This window comes from Cottoperca gobio, chromosome 22, assembly GCF_900634415.1.
Source record: "Cottoperca gobio chromosome 22, fCotGob3.1, whole genome shotgun sequence".
In the NCBI taxonomy this organism is placed as follows: domain Eukaryota; kingdom Metazoa; phylum Chordata; class Actinopteri; order Perciformes; family Bovichtidae; genus Cottoperca; species Cottoperca gobio.
The window spans coordinates 19,210,791-19,223,562 of NC_041376.1; the positions used below are offsets into that span (position 1 = coordinate 19,210,791).

A 12,772-nucleotide genomic window follows, 5' to 3' on the forward strand; every position below is an offset into this window, starting at 1 on the left:
ATCTTGTGGAACTGTCTGAGAGGCACAGACGGCTGTTAATGCAACACTTTCCACTGACGCAGGCGGTGAGGAGCCGTTTCCATAGCAATAACATCCTACGCACAACACAAGTTGACTGAACTACTAAATATAATGCGTTGGTGAAAATGACACGGAACAATCCAGCTTTAAAAGGGAATGTTGTTTTCATTTAAAATATATTACTGCACTAGAAAACCACCCAAGGCTGCATGCACAAGAAAACAAAAGAGAAGCACAAATATGAGGGTGTAGTGTAATACTTCAGAATACATCAGACCGTCAGTGCTGAAGTCCCATTTATTTATTTATTCATAAATCACAACAAATATCTGTTTGCAGCAGGAAAAAGCTTTTTCCTATGAAGGTTTCTGCATCAGGACTGGATCGGAGTATTTCTGAAAGGTGAACTGTGACACCACCATGTGGGGAAACCTAGTCATTGACTCACTCTATTACTTACATCTAAACAAATTGGGTTTTTCTAAGAAACTCAATTGCATTTTTATATTTTATGCAACTTAAAAATGACACTGCCATATTGAAAGAAGCACCAATGTATTAATTACCAACCATATATTAGAACACATTTCTGTACTTTCTCTTATTTTCCTTCCATTCATCTACACATCAGTCACTGAACTGATTAAATCTTTTTAGCTGTTGCAGCCCAACATTAGCCATTCACATAAACACACATACAATACTTTAAGTCTGCAGTTTGTGTTTAAGGTGGGTCAGCTGCTCCATGTCGACACTGCTGCCACCACACACGATCACCAGCAGGGGGCCCAGGAGAGTCGGCAGCCGTCCTACAGAAAGAGTAGTGCAACAAAACTGATCATCTTCTCCAGAAGTTTCCCCTCATTAGAAGTCAATTACAATATACAGTAAGTATACATATTCTTGTCACGGTGGAGAAAAGGTGAGGACCCAAATGCAAAACGGCAGACTATAAATAAAACTCTCTTTTTGTTAATCTAGCTTTACTCAAAAAACTCCTGGATGGACACAGGAGGATCAAATCAACAATCACAGAAGGAGGGGAAAAACACAAGGACATAACACAAGGGGGAGTGAACATTTCAAAATAAAACAGGAAGCAAGTACAACAAGATCGCGACAATTCGTGGCTGCAGTCTGAAAAGGTCTTATAATGTGCACATGCATAAGTATAAGAAGCACGAGAAAAACAAAGACTGCCACAAGACATGTTTGCAATGAATTGTCAACCCGATTACTTGGTAAAAACATTGTGATGCATCTCAAATCCTCCCAAAGACAGTGTCACTGTTGTATCAACAAACAGAAGAGTTGTAAATTAAGAGGAAGCAATAAGGAGGTTTATTACGTGCACAACAGAAGCATGGAGGTGAATAGTTTATAGTGATGATGACTCCTGAGCAGTTACCTTCATCCTGTAATCCGCGTATGAGTCCGCTGTAGACTGCTGCTAGTGCGGCTCCGCACGCCATCTCCACCAACACACGCTCCTCGTCTACAAGATGACACACACACACACACACACACACACACACACACACAGAGTTTAACCCTCGTGCCTCACTAGGGATATTAGTCTTTTTTACATTTTTCGATCCTTTTGGTTGCATATGTCATAAATGTTGTCGAATTTGTGAGTTTTTTGTTTTGGAAGTTCAACCTCCTATAATAAGTCCATAATACATGTTGCAGAAATACAGACAGTGATGTCAGTAATGTAATGACAAAAATGTCACAATTAAAGCGCATTAAGACACAGTTTTCCATCACACGGCCATTACAGCATAAAATAATGCATTTAATTATATCAGGCTTCAATCTCGACTTTAAAATTCTACTTTTTACTATTTTCCAACAGAATTGAGCCATTTTCTCATGTTATGGTGCAAATACATGCTACTTTCCTTGTTTCTTGCAAAAAAGCATCAAACCAATGTTTTTGCTACTATCCTTTAGCATTTTGTACACAGAAGATAATTCAATCTTTGTGGGGGGGTGGTTTCATAGAAAACAACAGTGACATTATGTAAACAAACTGGGATATATATATTATATATTATATAATATTATAATATTTGGTCGTGATGATCAGGACTGAAGTTGGCTAAAACATTTAACTTGGGAAAAGTAGAAAATATTTCTAACGTCAATATTTATGGCAGTTTCTGACACAGACATTCTTGTGAAAGTGAGGCACAAGGGTTAGATAAAACAAAGCCAACACAAAGCCAACTTCATCTCAAAAGTGATGATTGTTCATTTGGGCTGTTCACCAGTTAAACTAAAGTTTTTAGGAACATTAAAATGCAGGTTCAAGCACACACACTGACCCAGGAATGTCTGGACAGCACACAGAGCCTGCTGGTCGGTCACAAGTTCAGAAATGATTGTGAGCTCGCTGCTTTGGCTGTATTCAAAAGCTTTCTTGCAAACGGTCTTTGCTCCGAGGCATTTAGCCTCACTGTGGACACACAGAGGATGAAGTCAGTCCGATTGCATTCAAAATACTAAACTGCAGAAAACATTTGAACTCCTTGAACCTCTAACCTGGTGATGTCATCCAGGGTGACCAACCTCCCCGCCTTAACTGCAGCGTTGAAACAGTCGGCCCCCACCGTCTCCATGGCGACGATGGGTACATCCGTCCAGCCTACATCCTTCAGGCCCTGGATGACACCACAGAGGAGCCCTCCTCCGCCCACAGACAGCAGCACAGCTCCGGGCTTCACACCGGGACCCAGAGAGGCTGCGACCTCTGTGATCATGCAGGCGTGGCCCTGCCTGGATGTATGGTGGGTAGTTTGGATGTTAGTTGTGTTATTTTTGTATTTGGATTGCAGGAAAGATTGTGATTGTGATATGTGTTTTTACCAGAGCAGGGGGTGATCAAATGGAGGAACATATGTGAGTCCTTCAGTCTCTGCCAGTCTGAGAGCCTCTGCATTGGCATCATCCCAAACCTAAGAGGAAGCTTTGAATAAATGTTCTCTTCTTCTCCTCTTGTGCTATTCTAAAGACTGAACACAATTTCAGATTTGCTGTTGATCAATCATGATCAGATCAGAAGTGACGTCTGAGCCACAAAGACAGCACTTACATATATTTGATATTATACTATTATACTATATACCCTGCCTGTAATCTTCACAGTGGCACCCTGATCCTGGAGTCTCTGAACGACCAGCTGAGGAGACGAGGAGGGAACTACGATGGTGGCTGGCACACCCATTTTTCTGGCTGCATAGGCTGCAGCCATACCTGCATTGCCACCTAAAAGAAAGCAGTAATGTGTCAAAAATAGATTCTGTATTGTGCATATTAACATGCTGAGTCACAGTAGGAATGTCACCTGAAGAGCAGACAACCCCTTTGGACTGTTTAGCCAGCTTCAGAAGAGAGCGATGAAATGAAAAAGGGCAAGTTAGTGTCTGTTGTATGCTTAGCTGAGATCTACACCACAATCACTCATCATTGGCCTGTAATTGAAATTACACGTCAGAAAGTCAGTGTCTGAGATGAGGGAGGTGAAGGAAAAGCTGTTTACAGCACGGGCCGAGGGCTCCCACCTGCTGGCAGAGGTGACCGATGCCACGGATCTTGAAGGAGCCAGAGGGCTGTGAATTCTCCATCTTCAGGTACACGGAGGTTCCCACGTATTTGGTCATGCTGAGGCTCTCCAGCAGCGGTGTGTTCAGGTGGAAATGCTTTGCCATGGTGCAACCTAATTTCACTAAAATACCAAACAATGTGTTAGAACGAGTGGAATAAAAGAGCTAATGAGAGGACCTTGAGTTAAGAATTCTTTGGTCAAAATAGAAAGTGAGTAACAGCCTCCAGTAGGATATTTTCAGCGAGGTGGTTTGGGTATTAGAAGGAGTCAGCAGGTGGTCAACAAAAAAAATACTTTATTACAGATTTTTTATATTTATAGTCACTCTGGTGTTTCCTGTTCTATTGTGTGCTATGCACTGCCTGTGCTGCCTGCAAGTGCAGCATAGTAAACATATCAAACATAGTTATCGGTAATAGTATTATTATTATTAATTTAGCAGACACTCTTATCCAGAGGGACTTAACTAACTACAGAGACAGTCCCCTTGGAGCAACTTAGGGTTAAGTACCTTGCTCAGGGGCACAATGGTGGCAGACTGGTATTGAACTCACAACCTTCTGGTGTTCTATTTGGAAGCCATACCGCTAGCTCACCACCAATAGTAGTAATAGCTAGACACATTAGTGGTAGACCGATTATTTGTGCCGATTAATGCCATATTCAGATCATCGGCATTGTCCAATGCCTCGCTCACCAGGTAAGGCCACTTATTTAGTTTTTATGCAAGTCTACAAATTTCCATTGTCTCTCAGAAGCAAGGAAGTGCTGCTACCTGCTGATAAATGCTGTTGTTTAGCGCACTAACACTCTATTAATTTTTCATTCATAAGTAGTTTTTAACAAAGTTTAGTTGTTTGGACAATTACTGTATTGTGTTGCATTTTGTCAGAAAGTGTGTTGTATCTGTGTACATAATGTGCAGCTTGAAAAACTCAAGTGAAAACTTTTCAAAGTGAGATTTGGGAATATTCCTGAGGAATGACTTAGCAATACCTTATCAATACAAAGTTACATGACGTAATGTTAGTGGTAAAGCAATTTAATGACGTACATTAATAACGTGTACTCTGTAACGTTACGTCATTAGGTAACAGCGTATTTTAAGGTGTTAAATGTTGACTTACATTTGGATGAACTATCTGCCAGCACGAGCCTCTGATGTTTAAATGATAAGGTGGTTGATTTGATACAAAGTGCATCATGTTTTCAGTGGTGTAGCTCGGATGTAGCAGAAGAGTTCCCGTCAAAACACTACCACTTCCGGTTGAACTTCAAAATAAACGTGGCACTTGGTTTTTCAGTAATAATAGCATTAATACCAATAATAGTATAAATATAATCTGCAATATTTTCACATCATATTGTACCAAATGTACACACCAATTTTCATTAAATTAAATAATAATATTTGACCGGTAATTATAATATAATCGTGTACATGGCTTAACTCCCATTTTTTCCTGATTTTAAGTTTTGTGTAAAGGTCATTAAATACTTTTTATTTATTTTTTTGCTCATATATGAGGCAATCTTAAATAAATGCAGGATAATACAGAATGTAAATACATAAAAGGTAAAAAAAAAAAAAAGAAGGGAAGTAAGTTGGACAAAATGAGCAGAAATCCTTAAATATATAAACTATATATACAAATATATAAAATATATGTTTCTGTGACACCTTTGTGATGGCCAGGGTGATTCCCAGCTAAACCTCCAGACCTATATGTTGTTGTTCCACCAACTTGGTTGTCTGTTCTCTCCGTATAATCTTTTATGTGGTAATTTGACACTTGCTTGTATTTTAAGTCAAATTGTACCAGCATGTCAACATGTGTTAGCTCTTGAAAATACGGAATGTTGCAAAACAAACTCAGTCAAAAACACAAATGGTAAAGTGTGACAATTCTTGGAATTTAAATGGAAATAAACTTACATATGAAGAGAACTTCTGTTGGTGCAGACACTTGAGTGGCCTGTGAACTCTAAAGTCCACAGTTTATTACCAAGGCTTGGATGTGTGTTTGTGTGTGTGTGTGTGTGTGTGTGTGTGATATTTCTTTTCATGTTTTTATCACACACCTACACACAATCTTGAGTAAATCAGTCAAAGCGTTGATTCTCTGCAGGGATTATAATTTCTTTATTATTATTGTACATGTTGTAGTTACAGGTTGCATATACACAAAGTAATGGTTCACACTCTTCACACCAATGTGCCATTCTCGCATCAAACATCACTTAACTTATTGCCTCATATTTTACACAGCATGTTAAAGGAAATGACGCTCTGTGTCAGAACCTTTCTGTACACTGGGTGGCAGCAGTGACACAAAGAAACCAGAGTAGTGTGTCTAATAATAACAATAATAGCAATAGAAAAAACAATTGTTTAAATAAACCAACAAATCAGGGGCATAATACATTTTATACAACTACTGAAATATGTAAATATGAAAACAAATAAAATAAAATAAGTGAGAAAGTAAGGTTGATCTCACACTTCAGCAGTTACCCATGGAATATGCATACAATTGTATTTTCAACCTTCTAAACTCATGTTTAAAACAAATATGCCACTGATCTTCCGGTAGATGGACACACAGCTTTATCATATTGTTAGCGTTTGAGTCTGGTATCAGTATTGCCCCAGTATGAGGACCAATATGTGCCCGGCCCTACTCTGCACAAGGTATTGTATGTTATTGGATAAAAACTGACAGAAGCGTTATTCTAATGAGTAAAATAGTGTCACCTCCTCCTTCCCATGTTGTGGCTGCTTTGGTTTCACAAAATCATTTATATTTCACAAACACATTTCTCACATTCTTGGTTTCCTTATGTCCTTCTCTTTTCCTCCTCTCTTACCAGCAGCAACCATTTTGCAGTTGAACAGATGTTCATATGAAATCATGCATCAGTGCTGAGTCAACATAAATACAGAATAGTAAAAGGTTGAGACGTCTGTAATTATTCACAGATGCTTCTTTTATTATTTTGTGGAATCAGAATTCAAATATTCTTCTGATATCAGTTCAAACTAAAGTTTTTTCGGTGCTTTTTTTTACCATGCCATAACATTATATTGTCAACATCTGTTGCTTGTGTGGGTTGATGTGGACCTCAGCCACCATGCATCATAAGCTTGCTGGATTCTGTTTTGTTAGTCTTGTGGTTGCACTTCCAACATTTCCCTGACTAACACTGCTAATAGCTGCTCCATCTACAACCTGACAAAACCCTGACTTCCTTTCACACACTCTCTGTTCTCTCCTCTCACTTCCTGTCTCCAGCTTCACTTCTCACACATACTTTTACCTGATCCAGCCTGTAAATGTACTGCATTCAAATCTTCTCACCACACAGTGCAAAAGTGTTTTCAGACAACAAACTATGTGCATTGCTGTGCAGTTGTTGAGCTTGGCTTCATAAAGATCCATCTGGGTGTTTTTCATTAACACCATACAAAAATAAAGTTGCATTCAAAGATCGATTATTTGGATGAGTGTCAGATACAGCCTTTTAAATCCTAGCTCATGTTCTGAGCTGGAAGAACTCAGAGCTGCATCCAAATTATGGATATTTCTTTTTTTTTTTTCCTATTCAGCTTCTCTCATGCGGCTGAACTCGTGTGAAGTTGCCAAGCTACTGTTGATCAAAATAAAATTCAGGCAATTTCCTTTATCTGCAGCAACTGAGTGAAAATATATTATGGATCTACCATAAAGTGGCTCTGTGGTTCCAGCATCACGTCCAAACAAACAGAAAAAAGTTGCTTCATCAGAGCTATGAGCTCTATCTTTGTTTCTTTGTTTCTGCTTCTGACTACCTTTGTTCTTTCTTCCTCGGCTAATGCTTCCGCCCACATGCTGCTGCTGCTCCTCTTCTTCTCTGTGTGCATGCTCCCTGTGCAAGCGTGTGCACGTGGCTCCTGATCTGGGCTTTACGCCAGTGAGCGTTGTCTGGGTTTGATCCTTGGATACAGCTGGAGAGGGAGCAAGAGAGAAAGAGAGGGCATGGTCATTACATCATGTTAACATTGTTCTCAAGGTGCCGGAACATCATGAAGGCAGACCTGAAGACACTGTGGGGATAAAGAATCACAGGTTACTCACTAAATGAGCGTTGGTTTTAAGTGGACATTTAAACTTCACATGTACTTGTTTCTGCAAATGTACAGATCTTACATTTAGTTATTTTTTACACTGCATGTAATACATTATAGTTGCAGCTGTAAAGGCAATGTGATGGACAGTTTTATATATATATAGTTCAGCTTTACTGGTACAATAATTGAGTTCTGGGCATGAGTGTGTACACACTGCCCTGCCTGAGGCTTGAATGCTACTGTGCACTAAAGCACAAGCCCTGTCTAATAATGCACAATTATCTTACCCTGTGTTAAAGCCAATGCAATAAAATACATTAGTCGTCTGGTTAACATTCCTTTTTTGAATTTAGGATTATATGATGTTAGTTACTAGTTGTATAACTATGGCTCAAAAATAATGATCATCTGGAAATTAATTCCTGGGCCCAAGTTTGATCTGTCAACTAAATTTATAAATAAATGTGTACAGAATTTTTTTGGATATTTTTCTGAAATCAACTTCAATGTATTCTCATTTTATATATGTTTTCCAGATTTATTTGATTTAATAACTTATTTTACTTACTTTATTGTGACATAATTACAGAGCTGATCACTATGTTTATTGCATACTGAAATGTTCTTTTTTTTGATTGGAACTACTTACAGGATTACTTTGCCGACTGTTCGCTAACCCCCTCCTCTCAAAAAATGATTGTGCAGTTATTGCTTTGCAACCATAACTAGTCACAGCAAGTCTCTCAAGCTTTGGATTTTGCCAAAACTTGTCCCCTGTCCAACTTTTGTGGCGGTCATTAAAGTAGACAACACTCTATGTGTGCACGCATTTATGCATGCTGTAATGTCATAGTGTTCTCTCACCCCCAAAAGGTTTCTGGGTATGTATCCCTCGCGGTCGTTAAGCCGTGACCACCACCACTCTGTCTCAGTGTCGTCACGACGACGCAGCACGGTGAGGGCGTCACCCTCGCTGAAGGAGAGCTCATCGGCTTGTTGGCCCGTGTAGTCCCAGAGAGTGTAGACCAAGCCTTTGTTCATCACACCCAACTTTTCTTGGACACCTGGGAGAGATATGGAGTATCCAGTGTTAAACAACGACTTGGATTGTGTTGCTTTCAGTAAAATGTCTCTTCCCCTGTGGAGTAGACTTTATTGAGTTTACTTTTGATGGCTCACTATGTGTCTGTCTGTACCTACCATAGAGGAACTGAGAACACTGTGTATAGCCCTCCTCCATTTCTTCACATTTGTCTGCCGCTGTTTCCACGTCGCTAATTGTTGTGGCGAAAATGGCAGCCCCCGACTCCACCAGCATCTTACAGAGGTGGACGCTGTTACATGAAGCTGCACAGTGCAGAGGAGTCCTGGGAGGCACAACATTCAAATATGCTTTTAAAACAGACTCCAAAATGTCCCTGCTAGCTTCATTCAAGAAAGAGAAAAGATGTTCCAGTAATAAACTTCAATCAAATATTGAAAACACAATTAGTGTCATCATGAAACAGGCTGACATTAACTAAACATGAATTCAGTCACATGCATCGGTAATTAAATCAAGTAGCTTCTGATTGCGGATCCTCATTAGACTTTGAAATCTCTTCCTTCAATACTGCTAAGGCAACGGAGTCAAAAATGAATTTAGAAATGCAATTATCTGTGTCATTGTTGCCTCTGAGCTGAGCTCCAGTATCACTGCCACAGAGCGTGTTCATTACCCAAACACCCTCTAGGCTCTTCAGCAGCCACTGTTCTATTAATAGTCTGGACTATTACATGATTGAATGACTGGCTGAAGGTACTGACCATCCGTCACTGTCAGCCGCGTTTACATTGACTCCAAAGTCCAGCAAGAACTTCACAATATGGTGATGGCCGGCGCAGACAGCATTATGAAGAGGAGTTATGCCTTCGTCGTTAGGCATACTGGGATTTTCCACCTTAAAACAAAGATAATGAGAAAATATACATAGAGATATGAGACTGATAGATTGATTGGCTATCCACAGCAACAATGGAAGAATCACAAACATATCCGTATTGGTATCAGCCATGAGAAACCTTTCACTTAAAACTCCTGTCAAATGGCTGAATTCACTGCAAAACTGGGGATAATGCAACGTTTTTTGAACAGCTTGGAAGTTGTTGAGCTGTTGGGTGTTACTGCCTCGAGGTATGACCACGTCAAACTGAGCTTGTTGGATGTGAAGCATCTGCATGTTTCCTTCAGAGTATCAGCTAGAGTTTGACGAGTCAGTAAGCACTTTTGTCCAGTCTCCAAGTGAAAGATGTCAGGGATAGATGGGGTTTGCCTTTAAAGATGTGAGGCTTTGTTCTCGGGAGCTCTGGGAAAAAAACCTCTGTGATACAAAGTGTGAGTGAGTCTTCAACAATAACTTTCCCCACCTGACAACTGAGACCACATCTCCCCTGACAGAGCTACTGAGGATCAAAGATATTATAATTAATAAGTGCTGTCATAAAGGTATTGAAAAATATTCTAGTTATCTCTTAAGGCAATCTGTTGTGTGGGTGCACAGTTGGCTTGTACAAATATCTTCTATTGCATAAGGAAATGGGTTTTTTTCATTAAACGCAGAAATGTATCAAAAGCACATTTTAGAAGCATTCCATTACAGTTCATTTAACTGACGCTGTTCTCTGAAGAATCTTGCAAGTACAATAGCTTCAAATAGGTGAAATCCTTTAAGTGCAGAACAATAGATTCGAATAAGCCAAACAAATGTAACCAAATTGGATGTGTCCACTTTATTTGACAGACAGCCCACACTTTGAAGATTATCTTGTGATATTACACTCACTTATTCTAGAAATCTTCTGTGGCTTCAGACCAGGGGTAGCCAACGCGGTGCCCGCGGGCACTTGGTCGCCGGCAGGGACCAGTGAGTCGCCCTCAGAGCATGTTCTAAAAATAGCACTAGTCACCATGAAGCTCCGTCTAAAATCTGTATTTAATTGTTTTGCTGTTTAAAAAAAAAATCAATAACACTTGAATTATTCTTTATTTTAAAATGACAATATTGAAAAAAAAAAAGTTTTATGTATATATGAACTCTAACCCTGAGCAAGCTCCATTTCCCTTTTCGCTGAGACAAGCTAGCGGGAGCAGCTACGATGGGGCGCGAGGTGCGTTTTTTAAGCTAAACATGGCAGAAAAGCGAAAGAAAACAAACTATTTTCACAATGATTGAGAGGAAGAATTATTTTTTACAACAGTGAAAGAAAAGTGTGTATGTCTCATTTGCGGGGCGACGGCAAAGCGGCACATTGTGGAGACACTTCGGTACGTGTCACAAAGCTGCAATGCTAACTAACCAACTAAGCCGAGAGTTAAAGGCAGCTTTGGGCAGCAGCATCTCTTTTCACCAGGCCGGTGAACAAGTCACAGAAAGCACCGGGAGCTTTATTTAGAGCTGCACATTTTGAATAATGTACAAGAAAGCCTTTTCGGACGGAGAGGTCTTGAAAGGTGCAATGATGTTATTGAAAACAGTGTTCTAAGACGAGAAGAAAGGTTCCGATGTGATCTCCACTCTCTGATGTTACAAAGTTAGTGTTTGTACAAACAGGATATGATCTGAAGATTGTTTTACAGAAGTGATACTTTGTGCTAAAATATAACTGGTGTAATTTTGAACAAAATGCTTCAAATGTGCTCATTCAAAACTGTCAAAGATATTTACAAAAATATCAGAGATGTGATAACTCTGACTTTCAAATGTTGAACTGATTGAGAACATAAATAAATAATGTTGCATGTTTAAATATATCTGTTTCCTTTATTATATTTATTCTGATTATTATTAATAATGATAATATTATCATTAAAGGTGAACCGTGCAACTATGTTATTCAGGAAGTTTGTATCAAACAAGTAGCCCTTCGTATTATTCAGCACCCTTGAAGTAGCTCTCGGTATCAAAAAGGTTGGTGACCCCTGCTTCAGACCAATCTCCATAGCTGACTTAGTGCTGCATTCTCTTATTGATACTTTGGGTCAGGGTTTAGACCACACCACAGTGCTGAAAATGGCCAAATCAAAGTAGTAGTTAGGGCAGTAGTTGAGTCAACCTAAATTAAAATTTTCTTTGACCTAATACCATCATATAATACTATTAACCATAATATTTAACTGGATCATCTTAAAAACTGTAAAGAAAATAGCACTCCCGATGTTGTTTTGTAAGAGACAGGTCACAATTTGTCTTGCTTGATGATAACAATTAGTCTCTCCACACAGTAGGGTATGGTGTCCCTCAAGGCTTGGTATTCATTCCAATACCTTTCACCATGTATGTGCTACTGTTCTGTGACCTAGTTTGCAGCGATGGCATAAATCCCACTTCTACGCAGACGACAATCTGTTCTACGTTGCCATCAAACCTAACGATCCCCTCAGCGGTTCCAGGAGTCCAAGTTGTCCTCCTGGTTGTTTGAAAGAGCTGACCCACCAACCATCTTCAAACTGCTCCTTCCCCCACCTGTTAAGCTGTCTTCCCTGCCTTCCATGCTACGCATCCTCCGAGCTGCCCCATTGTATGACTCTTTGCTCTATTCCCTACACCTCCTTGCCCCTTGGACCTGAATGTGTGAAAACCTGATACTTGACTTATCTTTTTAGATTCATTACATTTGTGTTAAAACTTAGGTAAATAACATTGAAGAAGATTAAAAAAATTATCCAACCGAAAAACCCAGCCCAATGTTGCCAACTCTTTTCCAATGAAAATGGCTAGCAGCACTAGCTTCAAAAGATGCAGGCAGGAAGGTAGAAAGGCAGGTCAGCTGTCCAATCATTTCATTTGGAGTGATTGAAATTATTGGACAGACTTATTACAGTCCTGCAACTTTTGATTTATTGATTGCTGTCGGAATGTAAAGAGTATTTCAACAAATAAAACAAAAACATATTCCTAAATACATTACCCACCCTAGCTTTAAAGATCTTGATAGAAACAATGTGTCCCAGATGTCTGAGAGTGGATCTCTAGAAGTGTCTCCATAGGATTTTT

The 12,772-nt window shown here is 39.5% G+C and overlaps 2 protein-coding genes across 5 annotated transcripts in view; both read right to left on the reverse strand.

Annotated features, from left to right (window-relative positions):
* Window positions 1-304: 304 nt before the first annotated feature.
* On the reverse strand, window positions 305-4,889 carry sdsl (serine dehydratase-like). The gene is made up of 9 exons (XM_029460674.1): window positions 4,759-4,889; window positions 3,588-3,751; window positions 3,371-3,407; window positions 3,152-3,291; window positions 2,893-2,981; window positions 2,569-2,802; window positions 2,352-2,482; window positions 1,430-1,516; window positions 305-830 (listed from the first exon to the last, which is right to left on the reverse strand). Exons 2-9 carry the CDS (start codon window positions 3,732-3,734, stop codon window positions 727-729), a joined length of 969 nt encoding a protein of 322 aa, XP_029316534.1. The 5' UTR covers window positions 3,735-3,751; window positions 4,759-4,889; the 3' UTR covers window positions 305-726.
* An 861-nt stretch (window positions 4,890-5,750) lies between these two features.
* Window positions 5,751-12,772, reverse strand: part of LOC115027346 (apoptosis-stimulating of p53 protein 1-like) — a 51,179-nt gene continuing 44,157 nt past the window's right edge. For all 4 annotated transcript variants that reach the window (XM_029460622.1, XM_029460621.1, XM_029460620.1 and 1 more), the window contains 4 exons: window positions 9,546-9,679; window positions 8,940-9,106; window positions 8,604-8,803; window positions 5,751-7,616 (listed from right to left, as the gene is read on the reverse strand). In XM_029460622.1, coding sequence (XP_029316482.1) covers window positions 7,575-7,616; window positions 8,604-8,803; window positions 8,940-9,106; window positions 9,546-9,679 — 543 coding nt within the window. In that variant the 3' untranslated portion in view covers window positions 5,751-7,574. The remainder of the gene's footprint in view (window positions 7,617-8,603; window positions 8,804-8,939; window positions 9,107-9,545; window positions 9,680-12,772) is intronic.